At 38.9% G+C, this 16702-nt stretch overlaps 1 protein-coding gene across 1 annotated transcript in view; it reads left to right on the top strand.

The window, feature by feature from the left end:
* Window positions 1-16702, top strand: part of LOC122464966 (protein eyes shut homolog) — a 210696-nt gene that overhangs the window by 120949 nt on the left and 73045 nt on the right. The window contains exons 8-9 of the mRNA XM_043542443.1: window positions 5652-5849; window positions 10442-10563. Of these exons, the coding sequence (XP_043398378.1) occupies window positions 5652-5849; window positions 10442-10563 (320 nt within the window). The remainder of the gene's footprint in view (window positions 1-5651; window positions 5850-10441; window positions 10564-16702) is intronic.

Here is a 16702-nt window from a genome sequence, read left to right as displayed (position 1 = left end):
TCTTAATCTCCTTAGGGGAGCTACGGACCTAATATCTGTCCAGGAGAGGACTGAGCAGTGCAGACCACACGTTTCTGGGGAAAAATCCAGGACCAGGAGTGCGTTGGGGTCACCCTACATGTAATAATAAAGGCTGCTTGTCTTTGCTGACAAGATGCTGGGGTCAGAATTGCTGGACCAGGCCTGTGGCTATACTCAGACACTGAGGATGTTCCCTGTATACTGTTTGGCTGTTTGTAAGGAGCCCAGGTTGGAAGCCACAGTAGCAAAGCTTTGTGAGACACCCCATGTTGCAGTGAAGATGGTTTCACAGCCCCTCTCTGGTCTGGATTGCATCTCAAAATGGCATATCACTGAAGAAAAATAGGATAAAAATAGCACTATCTTTATAGTCTATAGTCCCCAGAGTTTTGGGGATTTTTTCTGTTAAAATTATGTTAATAATTAACAAAGAGCATTCAGGAGGGAGTACATCAGCTTCTTTTTAACCAGGGTTTGATCCACCAGGAATGCTTCAATTCTTGCACTTTTTTATTGCTTTGTGTTTTCCAAATAAAAGAGAAATCTGATTGTTTCCTGCAATTTAGATGTCACAGAGACAGCGATTCTTCTAGTTTACAAGGTTGAAAAAGGAAAAACACAGGGGAATTGAAAAAAATCTTCAAACTTCATGTCCCATTGTGATTCTTCTAAGTTATTTCCTTAGAAAGAATTTAACAAGTTAATTGAACTTAGGTTAGTCTAATAATTTCTTAATATGAGGGAGAACTTGGCAGCTCAATCACAATATCTGTTCCCTGTGCAGCAGTGGATAAAATGTCAAGGAAGATGTTAGACTGTATAAAGAATAAGGTAGAAAATAACACTGAAATATCATGCCAGTATATAAATTGATGATACACACTCGCTATAAATTCTGCATTCATTTTGGTCACCCCTATTTCAGAGAAGATGGAACAGATATGGAAATGGTCATGAGAAAGGCAATGAAAATGATGAGAGGTATAGAGAGAAATTCATTTTGAGGAGAGAATGGGAAGATTAGGATAGTTTCATTTAGAGAGGGTTCAAATAAGTTAGGACATGTTAGAACTAGGCAAATAATGATTGATATATACAGATAAAGTAAGAGCATCTGATTTACCTTTTACTTATGACATAAGAGCTAATCAACTCAAATTGAAAGGAAACAAATTTAAATCAGGAAAGAGAATACTTTTCTTAAACAACATACAATTAGCCTGTGGAACTCACTGCAACAAGATATTGAGAACAAGAATGTTAAAATGTATTAGAAATTCATAGAGTGAAAGTGAACAGTCACAATCACATTACATATGATAAATATTTATTAGGGATATAAATCAGTATGCTTCAGGGCATAAATCAACTACTTATATCTCAGGGTTAGGAAGAAATTTTGCTTGTTATTCCATAATTGTTTGCTATGAGGACTGTCCTTGAAAAAAAGATAATAGGAGTTTATAGGCTACAGCTCTACTCTAGTATGACCTTTACTGTGTTCCTGTATATGTCCACACACAGAGAGTGATGGCAGTAGGAAGACTGACAAGTCTGTTTATGTAGACATCGGTAGCTGTTCCAGCTACACAGAAGAACAACCAGGACGCATTTACAGCCTTGCTCATTGCAACATCCACATACCCAATATTAGCTATATTCTGTGTGGGTGTTAATGGTGCATGGAGTCAATGTTACAATCTATTTCCAAAAGTGGAAAACTCTTGTGGTTTAGTGAGATCTTTGAAGTAGCTTCTCATGATACCCCAATGGAATTTAGCATTGGAGTGTAACTAGCCATGGGAAGATCACCCAATGTAGGAGGTCCTGTGGTGCAAAAGAGGTAGCATAGTGTCTCCTGTGCAATCATCTTTCCCTTCTGCTAGTACAACTATCAAGGTCAGCGCTTCTCTGTATTCCAGTGATTCTCAGCTGCTATTTTGGCGATTGGGGCTGCTGGCAGCTAGCATAACTTACCCAGGCTGTGCTAATTTATACTAGGGGACCCAGACCTACACATAGTCAGCCAAGGATTGGGGAAGTGCAGATATGATGTGTGCCAAAACACTGTAGAAAAGACCTAATGTGGTCAGAATTTTTTTGTTTGTTTGTTTGTTTTAAATAAAGCTCAGAATTGTGATTTCCAAGTCCCATGGAAGACTGAGAGTCTTAAATTTGAAAGCAATTTAAGAGATATCCAATACTGTGACTGGGCATGCAAATGTAGTTGGGCATTACCAAAGTGTGACAATAAAATCAAAGGTGGAGCTTCAGTTGATTGGGGCTGATATGCAGCATGGGTCATAAATGTATATTGAATTGCCTTCTTCCACCAAGAGCCAGAGTAATTCTACTCACAAAAAGCTTGAATCAGGTCTGAAAGCTTGGAATTCACTTTGACTCAGAAAGTGTAACCATGTCCACTTTGCTACTGAGGTTACACTGAATTGTTTCCAACCTTTCATAATTTTTAAGCTACTATAATAAAATGGTCATCTTGGGGTTAACTGGGATATCCAGAGAGTATTGGGGTATAAAACCTTGTTCACCCTTTTCTATCTCCTGTTTGTCAGTGGGAGTTTCTTCCCCACTCAGTTTATGTTGCTGTTGAATGAATCAGGAAGTTCCTTAACCTGCTGTCCTGTGAATAAAGTGTTATTTTTGTTTCACTGAGCAGTCTCTTTGTAAAAACTATGAAGGACATACACAGGTCCGCTAACAAGCTCCATCTGGGAATAGAATGACATTGGAGCCAGGTCTGAAGCAACAGGGATATGGGCAGTATGAAATATTCAATGTGTTCTTCCAGAATGGGCCAAGCATTTAACTGACCTGCAGTTTTCTGGAAATTGAAATAAATTAAAACTATGAAAAAAGCCCTGCATGAATGGCCAGTGCTATAAACTGTTGATAGTTCTACCGTCCCTAAACCTGTCATGTGCCAGATCACTTATGGCATATTCATAGGTTCTTTAGCAGGCTCTGTTACTAATTACCTGAAATTGTGAGTCTGCCAATGAAGTAGAAAATTCACAATACAATTATCCACCTCTCAAACCTGGCTTTCCCAGTACTATAAGTTATACTAATGTTAGTGCAAAGCAAGCTACAGAACTACCCACATGATGCTTGAGAAGAAAAATGTCTTATCGCTAATAGTATGTGTGTGGCTCATTGGGGTATATAGTAGTAACTACAGAAGAGACAACAGCAAGGAGCAAAGTGGGCAGCCCATCCAAGGTCTCCCACTTTATCTGTTGTAGGTATTTGTATGGTCTGCATGCCATAATATCTCAGTGTCTCAAAATCTTTTTAACATATTTATTGTCACAGCACCCATGTGAGGTAGGAAGTCCCATCATCATCCCCAATTTCAATGAGGAACTGAGGCACAGAGACAGAGTAAAAGCTAAATGCACAAAGGGACTTAGGCTTTGTGACACTCAGCATCATGATGCCTAAATGTTATGTGCCTAGAAAATGAGCGGGATTCACAAAGCCTGGCTGGGTTCAGCATTTAATCTCTCCATATAGTGAATGGGGAGAGATAGATGCTTCAGAATGATTTCCATAAAAGTCAGTATGGTGAGCGGGGAGCGGCCTACGCTAACCAATGAGAGATGCTGAGGAGAGGGGTGTGTGCTAAACTCCGCCCCTCTCAGAGAATTAGGTGCCACTGTCTGCTTGGGATTCACAGGTGTGCAAAGGCTTTTTCATAACTTTTATCTCAGAGGTTAGGGTACTCACCCAGGATGTGGAAAGTGCTCGTTCAAGTCCCTCATCTGCTTGATGAGGAGAAAATTTGAACAGTGATCTGCCCCATCTCAGGTGAGTTTCCTAACCACTGGGTTATGGGATATTCTGATGTGGGTCTTCCTCAATCTCTCCTGTTCATGCTGTTCCAATCTGGTTGCATAAATAAATAGTTTTGGGGCTAGAGAAAGAGTGAGAATGACTTTAAAGCCTTGTGAGTAGTACACAGATGTGGGAGATCTAGGTTCCACTTCATCAGCTTCATATAGAGCTAGGTGGCCTCTGATTGTGCCTACCCCATTAGGCCTTGCAGGAACGTTAGGTGGAGGAATGCATGTCTTCCCCCAGTTTGTGAATTGCACTTGGTCTTAGGCATCTGGATGCCTGGAGTGAGGCAGCAGTGTGCATGCTGTGTGGTAGAAACATAAACACTAGGCAAAGGAAAAAGCTTAGGTAGCAAGTGAGTTTAGGCACCTATAGCATAAGATAGCAGTTGCTCAGGAGTGTTGTGGCCATCAGAGGCTCCTAATCTGAAATTTAGGCACCTAATTGAGGCCATATTTAGGGTTAGGAAGGAAGTTTCTCTCCAGGTCAGGTTGGCATTGATTTTCACCTGCCTATACATCATGGGGCATGGGTCACTTGCAAGTTTAAACTAGCATAAATGGTGGATTTTCTGTAACACCAAGTCTTTAAATCATTATTTGAGGACTTGAGTAACTCAGCCAGAAATTAGGGGTCTGTTACAGGGGTGGGTGAGGTTCTGTGGCCTACAATGTGCAGGAGGTCACTCTAGATGATTATGATGGTCCCTTCTGACCTTAAAATCTAAGAATCTAAAGTCATATTTAGGAGCCAAAGTTCCTCTGTGAACCTAGCCTTAAGTGAGTTGCTAGAGGTCATGCAAGAAGTAAGGGAAAGAGGTTCAGAGCAGGGAATTCAACACAGTCCTCTGAATTCCAGGCTAGTGCCCTAACCATTGTGCCATTCTACCTCTCTGGTTGACTCCTCCGTTATTCTTTATGGATTTTCCCATATTGCCAGCTAGCCAGTTCAGGAAACCCTTGCAGGTCCTGTGTAAAACCAATTAAGTGAGAAGCAGCTGAAAAATGAGCTGCAATTGACCAACTGTAATATTCATTTAGAGACTACATTCATCACAAAAGGAAAAGAGTATGCAAAATGGATTCACATACACAAAAAAATAGTCTGAACTTTTCAGATTTAGAAAGTATATATCTGATTCAGCTACTTCCGTATTAACTTTTCTCCCTATTGTCAACATTAATTCTCAATAAAGCCATGATCTATAAACCACTGAAGCTAATTATGAAAATATTTAATTTCAGAAATATGTATTTTGTGTATCATAATTAAAATGTGCCATTTATTCCAAATTAAAAACAAAACAATTATTTGCATTTCTTTCATACTGAAGATTTGGAATGAATCCACAAAAAAATCATCGGGTGATTGTGACAACAAAATAGCAGGAATAAAGACAGGGAAGCATCAAATGCATTAATAAAATATCTATTAAACCAGTACATTTTATGAAATGCATTTTAGGGGACACTGGTAAAGACAAAAGAATCATAAAATATAATCCAAAAAGTCTTAGACTTTAAAATGTTATAGTCAATGTATAGATAAAACACACATCGAAAATGAGATCTATTTTTCTGTTGTAAAATTGTAAAGCAAAGAAATGTATTATGTATTATTTAAAAGAAAAAAAAATAGAAAGTATAGTTGAGCGTCTCCAAGTGACGGAGATTAACCAGGGATCTAAAGAAAATATAGCACACAATAGGCAGCAGCTGCTAGAATTGGTTCATTAGTTAAACACTGACAGCTTTGCCTCTTTCCTTTCACAGGTTCTAACTGTGAGTTTAGGCCTTGTGAGGTTAGCAATCCCTGTGAGAACGGAGCTGTGTGCATACAAGAGATGGATTTGGACATTTTTCCCCTTGGATTCCAGTGCCAGTGTATGAAGGGCTTTGCAGGTCCACGCTGTGAGATCAATGTCAATGAGTGCAGCTCCATCCCTTGCCTCCACGGATATTGCTATGACAGTAAGTTCACCCTGGTTACACACTTTAATGTGGAGTACTCCTACTGTTGAATCTGATGCAGCAACTGAGTGGCTCTGGAGAGAACAGCAGATAATTTATTGAAATTTAGCCTGTCTGGAGCTCCAGAGTGTGTGCCAGGAGGATTATTTTTGCCAAAATACCTCAACTCCTGGCACAGACATTTATGTTTCCATGCGTCACAATTGCAGCTAATGAGAAATTTTAATGAGATTTGAGTTGTCTTTACTAATGTTTAAATTAGCCAAATGGATCTTGTGTAGTGCATTTGACAGTGATAATTTTCAAATTTCTGAAAAGAACACAAAGCAATGAGACTTCATGTGTAATAATTTTAACAAATCTGTGAATACTTCATTTTAATATGATCACACTGATATAAAATGTAGTGTCTCTTCACCAGTAACAGCCTTCTAGAATCTCTCTCTCTCACTCTTCTGGATAGCTATATTTTATATTTCTTCATTAGTCATTGGAGGCAAGCTGATGAATTACTCTCCTGTTTTGTGCTCTGTCTACATTGTCAGATTAAGTGCACTAGCATCTGATGCTTCTGCATTACTTGTTATAAGGTTCTAGGTGAGCATTACTGCACTTTTGCCTTCAGGACTGACAGGCAAGAAAAAAAAGTGACTTTGCCTTGTACATTTCTGAACTATGCTAAGGTTGAAATTTTTGAATCTACCTTAGAGATTTATATGTACAGATACCATCAATTTCAGTGTAAACTCTTCATCTGAATCCTCTAGGCAGCTTTGCAATTCTTAGCCTACACGTATAATAACGTTAGGTCTATTCTGAATTACAAAAACTGCCTCCTTCAGGTTTCACTAAACCACATATTGTCATGAAATCACTAGATGCAGATTCAAATTCCCTTTTTTTATATATACTTTAGCTTATTACCCATAACTTGAATTTACTATAGCTCTCTCTGCAATGCCTATGGAAATTAAAATCAACCCCCTGCCCTCAGTGGGTTAGCAGCTGCTACTTTCCAGCAATGAATATAACTGATTTAATCCAGAAGCTTGTTCCACAGCTCTCTGTTCTGTAGCATTAACAAACTATCGTCCATGTTGCCTCATGAAGACATGTTCTAAGATTATGTAATGCCCTGGACAAATAAATACAAACTACTAAAAGTGTTTTTAATGTTTCATTAATTGCTGTAAGAATAAGCAGGCTAAGCCTTGGCCCTGGGGAAGTTACTATCTCTTTAAATGGCACACAGTCTGGAAACTGCTTAGAGACAGAAAGGGAAAATGTAAAGCACAGGAAATGCAAGCAGTAGAATCATAGAAGATTGGGATTGGAAGAGAACTCAGGAGGCCATCTAGTCCAACCCCCTGCTCAAAGCAGGACCAACAGCAATTAAATCATCCCAGCCAGAGCTTTGTCAAGCTGGGCCTTAAAAACCTCTAAGGATGGAGATTCCACCACCTCCCTAGGTAACCCATTCCAGTGCTTCACCACCCTCCTAGTGAAATAGTGTTTCCTAATATCTAGTCTAGACAGCCCACACTGCAACTTGAGATCATTGTGGTGTCAGATGACAGAATAAGGAACAGAGTTAGAAAAGCTATGTGGCTTCGAGAGGGACTGTTAAGCTTCCCAGTTCTCTCCAGAAAGAGATGAAGACATTGTGAATGAGAGTTCTCTAAATCGTATGTTCGCTCCATTAAGCACAAACAAAAGAAAGAAACTGAGTTAAAACCAAGCCAGAGAAAAGGGGCAGTCTTCCATTAGGGAGAGAGACATGGCCTGCTTGGATCTGGTGACTGGGAAAAATATTGCTTGTAACTGTTTCAAAATTTAAAAAACAAAAACTAGGAGGAGGTAAAAAGTAATAACATTTTCCCATGAGAAACAGAAATGTGCAGTACTGTAACAAACCCATTTCCACTGGAGAGTATGCAGCACTTCGGGGGCGTTTAGCACTTCTATCCAAGCACAGGCCTCCAGGTTAATGGAGAGTGTTTTTGTCAAGAGAGACTCAACCTACAGTTGAGTCATTTGGAATCTGTCAAGTGAAGAAAGTAGTGCGTGCATATGTTCTACACCACTGCCCTGAACCTGTCTAAACTAATACGGGCCCAGTCCTTCTCCCACTAAAGTCAATGGGAGGTTTTACATTAATTTCACAGGATTGCTCCTTTGGGATGAAAATCATTCAGTTGCAGAGGGCCTATACAAAGCTCTCTGCACCATTCAAGTATTCAGAAGTGGTGCTTAGTGAGTTGCTATTTATTGGGGCCTTTGGATCCTCTACACCCAAGAGAGATTTTCTGTGCTGGTGCTGAACAGACCATGCCATTGAGGGGTGGCTGCGGGAGCGGGGATCCAGTGGTGCAAGACCTAGTAGAGAGTCTATAGCTGCTATTCCATCCCATAGGTTGACCCAATGGGCTGCATTACAACCACATGTCCTACTTGTAGTTTCAGAAGTGGATGTGTCAGAGACATGATTCCTGCATGAAGATTTTCTACAAGCTAAGGAATTATCCTGTAGATGAATAAAGACTCTAAATATTAGTAATAGCACGCTGTTTCCATGCTAGCCTCTATCATATGAGACACCTTGACACTTCCACTCATCCTTCAAATCCCTCCCAAAGACAGATTTAATGCCTACAAGCAATGTGCTCGGTTAAAGGCTGTTGGGTGTAATTGCTGTATATGTATTTAATTAGAACATTTAATAAAATTGTACATATTTTGCCCTGTTGCTACAAACACGAATGCAGATCTGTGGTTACATACAGCTGCTTTGTGCTGCACCTTCACTTGATTCTGGTTCTCGATCCAGCCTACCCAGATTCAAGAGAATCAGTTATATCAGAGAATTGGACCAAGAGTGAGAAAGCACAAACCCTACTCTATTTCTGAGCTATGCTGTTTGCTCCTCTGCCTGTGAGTAGCGCCTAGCTCATTGGGATTACTACCATGATATAAATAACATGATATATTTCAATACTGCAGTATAACAGCTTGAGTTTATACACCTTCTGTAACAACCTCTTACTGGACAACATTTCTAACATGCAAACATAGATTTATGTAAAATTTCCGTTTTCTTGATTATATAGTGTAGATATAAAATTCGTGTCCTGCTTAAGTAACCATGAACTTGAGCAATGTTCACATTTATGCTAAATTTTAATTAAACCTTTGTAATGTGGACATTTTAAAACAAATACACAACTAGCAGAAAACAACTTAATTCCATGTACTTTAACAGAGCAATTTATACCTGCTGAGGATCTGGCCCCAAATGTCTAAGCACATAAAACACTTTTTTTAGTTTACAAAACAATGATAAATTTTAACAAGTTTTATGGATCTCATTTATTTATATGTGGGAATGAGCTAATTGACTTAAGTTAGTGTGCCAGATAAAATATTATCTCCAAGCATGTTTGCATTTGTGTTTTACTTACTGTATATTTATAAATAGGATGAGAAATGGTATGGAAGTAAAGTATCCCATGCTACCAACTGCCAATTCTTTTGTGGAAATCTTGTGTGTCTGTGATGCCTGTGGGTTTGACTTGTACTCCTCAGAGGTCTCAGTTCCACTGCACTATGTACAGAATCATGACTGCAGAAATCAGGAGTCAGAGAAAGCTAAGCATCTCCTGACAGATGAAAAATGCTGTTGCCATGGAAGACCCAAAGCATTTAATGAGAGTAATGGAAGTTACATGTACAGAGACAGAGTGACAGCATAGATTACATGGTAAATCTTAGGGATAATGAAGAATCCAGGGACCTATGTGAAGTTGTAATAAATCCACCCCTGTAAGAACTGCAATTACTGCTGTCACTGGTCCCTTGTATAGCTGTAATGCTCCGATGATACTTCTCTCTTTATATCATTCATGACGAAAAAGGAAGGATTCCGATCATTAGCTTGTGAGGATTACAATGAAACATGGAAATACATCATGAGTGAAACCAGCTTAAGCTGCCAAATTTAAAATCTTGATTTTAAAAATTTAAAAAATTGGTTAGTCTCTAAGGTGCCACAAGTACTCCTTTTTTTTTTTTTTTGAGAATACAAACTAACACGGCTGTTACTCTGAATTTTGAGCAAGTTTCCCTTGAAAATAATGGTGTAATATGAGGCAGACATCACTGCAAAAGTGATGTTTGCTGTCCACATATTTATTAAAAACCATTATTGAAACAAAAGTACCCTATGTACTTCACCCACAAGTTTCCAGTGGAAAATTTCTCAGAGGTAAATTGGGTGTGTTTACAGCCTTTGCACAAACTGACAGTGGTTCATAGATAAATCATTTGAAATAATAAATAAATAATTGTTTAAGCAAAGTACTGTAGGGTCAGGTCAGCTGATTTCTGTGTGAATAAAAAACTATTTCAAGATATTTCAGTGATAAGTTTTAAGATTTGACATAAGTGATTTAATACTGTACAATTTAGAATAAAGCCAGTCAAAAGTATCTCCCTAACGTTATTCAGCCCTGTTTTAACATTACTTAAGTAATTTTACAATGATGTTTCACTTTAATTCTAAATTAGCATCACAATACTCTTTGTTGTCCTTGCAGTTGTTGACGGCTTCTATTGTTTGTGCAACCCTGGATATGCAGGACTGAAATGTGACCAGGACGTTGATGACTGTATTATCAATGCTTGTGACCACAATTCTACATGCATGGACCTGCATCTGGTAAGTATACAGTATATGATAATTGATATGTTTGCTCATGTATCTTAAATCAAAACGTGAAGTTCTGCTATGGCGCACATGAATCCTCATTTAATCCATGCACCTGGAAAATGGTTTTATAATTATGCTTTCTAGTCTCCAGTTTTTATTTGACGTTATTGACAGGGAAGAAAGGTGTTTTTCCTCATTTAAAAATAATTATTGAGCAAACATGGTGGTTTGTTGTTCAGTTCAAAGTGATGGAAATTTTTTCAACTTACGTTATTGCTTTTTAATTTAGATACCTTTTAAAAAAAAAAAAATATTCATTGTCATAATATTCACTCAGCAAGCTTTTTAGTGTTTGGTGGCATTTGGAGGGGTGTTTGTTTTAACCAGATCCATCAGTTGTCTCAATTTGTGAGTCTTAAAACATTTATTTCACAATAACTGGTCACTTCTCAGGAATACAAGAATGCTTTTGTGAATTGATTTCTTAGAAAACACTCAATAAACACATTGACTAAAAGAAGTGTCGGGGAGGAGAATTGGATAGTGGATTAACAATCAGCTTCCTTCAAGTCTTCCCCAGTGTGTTTGAGGGAAAGCTATCAAAGTGTCTAGATTTTTGTTTGATTTGTTTTTATTTGTTTAAAAAACAACACATTCCAGAAAATTGTGGGTGTCAGTTAAGAGTTCTGGTGGTGACCCAAGGATACAATTTTTTTCTTTAGTCTGCAGGTGTGTCTACTCTGCAGTTGGAGGGAATGTACAGTTTGGGAAGACCTGCACATTCCAGCTTTGATTGAGCTAGCTGACTAAAAGTAGCTGTATAGCCAGAGCAGGGTGGATGGTAGTATGAGCTAGCTGCTTGAGTACTTAACTAGGGTTTCAGCATGTGCTCAGGTGGAGGGTGACTAACCTGTGCCACTGCCTGCAGCTACATTGCTACTTGTTGCTCATTAGCTTGATCAATGTGATAGCATGCATGTCTCCCAGAGCTGGAAATTTCACCTGCAGCTGCAGTGTAGACATACCCTGACTTTGAGTGTAAGAGGCAAATTGGTTGAAACTATACTAAAGAACAATCATCAGACACGCAGATGAACACAATATGTTGGGCAATAGTCAACATGACTTTTGGAAAGGGAAATCATGCCTCACCACTCTATTAGAATTCTTTAGTGTGTCAGCAAGCATGCGGACAAGGGGATATAAGGTACTTAAACTTTTAATAAATCTTTAACATGGTCCCTCACCAAACCCTCTTGAGCAAAGTTGACAGTCATGGGATAAGAGGGAAGGTTGTCTCATGGCTCAATAACTGGTTAAAACAAATGGTAGGAATAAACGGTCTGTTTCACAATGGAGAGAGGTGAGCAGTGGCATCTATCAAGTATCTGCACTGGGACCTGTGCTGTTCAACATATTAATAAATAATCTAGAAAAGAAGATGAATAAGGAAATAGCTAAATCCAAAGCTGACTGTGAAGAGTTACAAAGGCATCTCGCTAAACTCAGTGACTGGGCAACAAAAGAACAGATGAAATTCAGTGTCTATAAGTACAAATTAATATATGTTGGGGGAAAAATAATCCCAGCTATGCATACAAAATGATGGGTTCTAAATTAGGTGTTACCCCTCAAGAAAGAGAGAGTTGCAGATACTTCTCTGAAAATATCTGCTCAATATGAACCCACAGTCACAAAATTTAACAAGAATATTAGGAACCATTAGAAAAGGGATAGATGATAAAACGGATGTCATAATGTTGTGACATTACACAGGGTACAATCTGGATTGTTGGACAGCTGTGTCCCCTCAGTTCTCCAAACTGGGGTGCCTTTTACACTGCTTTGCTGTGAGAGCAACCACTCCTCGCTGGCTCACACAGCCTTCAGCATGTAAATTACCCCCCAGGTATACTGCAAGAGAGTTTCAGCCTGCCACCCATGAATTACTCTGCAGAGCAACACCAGCAAATTCCCAGCGCCGGACTTGTCCCCAGAAATGTGTCTTGTACTGTCCAGTAACCTCGTGGACAATACAAGCTCATAGAAAGTCTGTCACTTCATTAATAGAAAATCATATGTGCAAACCCTGTTCTCCCAAATGAAGTTTCCCAAACACTTCAGCCCAAACACACTGGCTTAGATAAAACAATAAAACAATTTTATTAATGACGGGAATTGTTGATGCCGTGCGTAGAGATGAGGGGAGAGAGGTGAGGTGATTTGGGGCTTCTGTTTCTCATTTTTATATCTTTTCCTCCTCTTTGAGAATCCGCTCCAGATGGGGTTCAGCCAGCCAGTCTGTTTACTTGGGAACTGCCAGCTGTTCCATTGCCAAGATGTACATTTCTTGCTCACACTCTTCTTCTTTCCAAAGAATGACCATTTAACTAGGTGATAGTTCATTTTATTTTGTTGACATTTGGCTGAGGTGTTTGTTTGCCTTTTTGTCTTTGAGAAACTGGTCTGTGCCTGCTTTTCTATTGTATGACATTGCTGAGACACGCTCCAAGTTTAGAATCCTATAACTTTACATGCACTGTTGCTACACTCATTTTACCAGATAGTAATGATCAGCAAACTGAGTTTTCAAATGCTACCTCACAAGTCATACTTGTACAAGATCTATTATAGTTTTGTAAAAAGGATGAACATGAGGGTACAGACTGTCTCAAATGCTACTATATAAATCCATATTATTCCCACATCTTGAATACTGTATGCAGTTCTGGTCACCCCATTTCAAAAAAGGTATATTGGAAAATGTACAAAGAAGGGCAACAAAAATTATTAAGAGAGTATGGAACAGGTTCCATCTGAGGAGAGATTAAAAAGACTGGGACTGTTCAGCTTAGAAAAGAGACAATTAAGGGGGATATGACAAAGGTCTATAATAACATGAATGTTGTGAATTGGGATGTGTTGTTTATCCCTTCACACAATGCAAGAACTAGAGGTCACCCAATGAAATTAATAGGCAGCATGTTTAAAACAAAATGAAGTATTTCTTCACGCAACACACATTCCACCTATAAAATTCATTGTCATAGGAATTTTTGAAGGCTAAAAGTATAACTGGGTTCAGAAAAGAATTAGATAAGTTCACAGAGTATAGGTCCATCAATAGCTATTAACCAGGATGGTCAGGAATGCATCCCCATGCACTGGATGTTGCTATACCTCCAACTGCCAGAAGCTGGGAATGGATGACAATGGATAGATCACTCAAAATTGCCCTGTTTTGTTCATTCCCTGTAAGCATCTGGTATTAGTCACTGTCAGAAACAGGATACTGGGCTAGATGGACTATTGGTCTCAGCCACTATGGATGCCCATATAAGTTAAAGCCAAAAACCAGAAGGAAGGAAGTTCTTTCTGTAGGTAAGAATGATCATACGGATATCTTGGCTTCTGTTCTTGGATCTTCCACAGATTTCCTGTGTGGCATTGGGCAAGACATATAGGGTCTGATCCTGATCTTGATGACATTGAAGTCCATGGAAATTTTACCGTTTACTTAAATAGAAGCAGCATCAGGACCTTAAACTTCCTAAGCCTCAGTTTCCTCATCTGTAGCACTGATATCCTTTTAGCAGCCTGACACAGGAGTTTTGAGCATGCCAGATACTTTATTTGTAAAGTGCTTTGAGATCCTTGGATGAACAGGTCTCTAAAAACTATTAATGCAAAGAATTATTGTAGCTTGTATGTTGCTGCTTCCACTGAAGTAAAGATTGAACTGGAACTCCTCAACAGATTTGTAAATCCTCCTATTTTTTGTCACATGCGAGTCGGGTTGCCAATCCTCCAGGATTGCCCTGGACTCTACAGGAATTAAAGATTAATCTTTAATTAAATGTTATGCCATGTGATGAAACCTCCAGGAATCCATCCAACCAAAATTGGCAACGCTACATGCAGGTAAAGCTGAAAGCATATGTGCCGTCTCCGTGGGTGCTCTGGGGCTGGAGCACCCATGAAAAATAATAGTGGGTGCTCAGCACCCACTGGCAGCCCTGCGGATCAGTTCCTCCTCCTTTTCCCCAGCACCACCTGCCAGTGAACTCCGCCAGTCAGCTCCTTTCCCTCCCCTCCAGCAACTTCTGCTCACTGAGATCAGCTGTTCAGCGACATGCAGGAAGCGCTGGTGAGGAAGGGGCAGAGCGAGGGCAAGGGTGTGCTCGGGGTAGGGGTGGGCTCTTGGAGGAGAGGGGTGGAGTGGGGGTCAAGCCCCTCCCCCAGGGAAATGAGGAAGCTGGTGCCTGTGGCTGGAAGTATTTCAAAGTTTCATAAGCATAAAACATTATATTTTTATCATCATTTTCATGTTTGTGAAAGATGTCCTGGTATTTTGACTTTCCTCTCACTCCAAAATTCTTTGCTTAAAATCCCTAGTGAGAAGAAAGGGGAAAAGAAGGTAGTCCTCTCCCACCCTCACCCCCACAAACAGAAAATAAAACTCTAAGACAAAACCATAGCAGTTTTATCAAATTAAACACAAAAGGATTACTATGCAACATCCTTCATAAGCATATTCAGTTCTCAAACATAAATAGACACCATGGACAAAATGATTACTTGCAATTGTATAAATAAAACACACAAACATGCTAACTCAGTTCAATCAAATTGCTAATTAAGCCTTTCCTCTCTCTCTTTTTTTTTTTTTAAACCTGTCTGTGGATACTAATATCTCTGCTAATGTATTTGCTTTTACAGCCACTAATGTATTTTAAAGGTTTCAGGGCAACATAAGGGTTCAATTTTTTAATTTTTTTTTTAAAGATAAAATCCACTTTTGGCCTTTTTTATTGTATTGTATTTTATTTTTGACAACTCTGTTCAGCCATAATGGCAGGCGTGATGATGAATCGCTCTGAAAGACATGTGGTGTCAGAGTGACAAGGCTCTTGTAGGAGGCACTTATCATTGTGGTAGGAGCATTAAAGTTTAGCAAAGACATCTTAAAATCACTCCATAGGCGACCAGAATAGAGAACATTATTTCATAGTCAAACCTCAAATTCACCACAACAGTACAAAACTAGTGAGTATATCATGTGGTAGATGTAGATGTGGCATGCATTGTTTCTAAACATGTGTGTGCTTTTTAGTATGGATGTTCAATTTTTTTTTTTTAAATTAAAGCAGGAGTTGAAATGGGAGAGTTTCAATTACCCTTTGAGAAATGAGATAACATTGGGTCCCATCATAAATGGAACGAATAACAGTCTGTGTGGTAGTGTTCGGTACATTTATTTATAAACAAAGTACCAAACAATCCCCTCCCACGCTACTGCCACTTTGACGAGAATAATGAGCTGTGATCTTGATGTAGCTGTTTTCAGGACTGAGTCTTTTAATTGCTGGGAACAGCTTAAGTCACTGTTCTAGCTTTCCCCTAATGAGCAAAGAAACTTTTGCCTTTGTGGAATCTCTGAAAATATTGTTGGCCCTATTAGAGACCCCCATTTACAACTAAAACCACTCAGAAAGAAATAGTAAACTCACTGTCATTTATAACGCTGTATTTTAGACTGGCTTTCTTCACATGCCTTTCTGTGTTTCTTTTGTTTTCATCACTCACTTGAGTTTGCTTTCCTCCTACAATACATACACATTTGTCATCTCCTCTATCACAAACGCATGTCATTTTGTTTTAAATGGACTGTGACACAGTTAGCAAATCAATAAAATCCCTGCAGGCTCATCATTTCTCAGGAAGCCTGACATTAAAGAAACAAAACAAAACAAAAAAACCCTCCACCACTTCCCTAACTAAAGAAAACAAACAAACACAATATAAATTTAATGGCAAGGTATTATTTTTACTTGATAAAACCATAAATCTGAAACTTTTTTTCTAAACATCTAACGACTTGTTTAAATAATGAATATCGTGACACCGTTGATGTTTAGATATAAGGGATGTGAATAATTTTATGTAAGAAATCTGAGGTTTGACATCTTTGCTTTCCACAATAAGGATTTCTAAAAATGGAGGGCATAAATTCAGTGCAGAATTACAGTTGTGGGCTGTGATAAGACAAAAAAAATCAGCACATTAGGATTCAGGTGCCTAAATCCCAAATGAGGCCCCACTGGGATTCACAAAGCCCTCTCCCAGCTGCCCCTGTAACCTCTAGAAG

The sequence above is a fragment of the Chelonia mydas genome, chromosome 3 (genome assembly GCF_015237465.2).
Source record: "Chelonia mydas isolate rCheMyd1 chromosome 3, rCheMyd1.pri.v2, whole genome shotgun sequence".
Classification (NCBI taxonomy): domain Eukaryota; kingdom Metazoa; phylum Chordata; order Testudines; family Cheloniidae; genus Chelonia; species Chelonia mydas.
The sequence above is the reverse complement of the archived record's forward strand: the minus strand, read 5'-3'. Positions and strand labels throughout refer to the sequence as shown.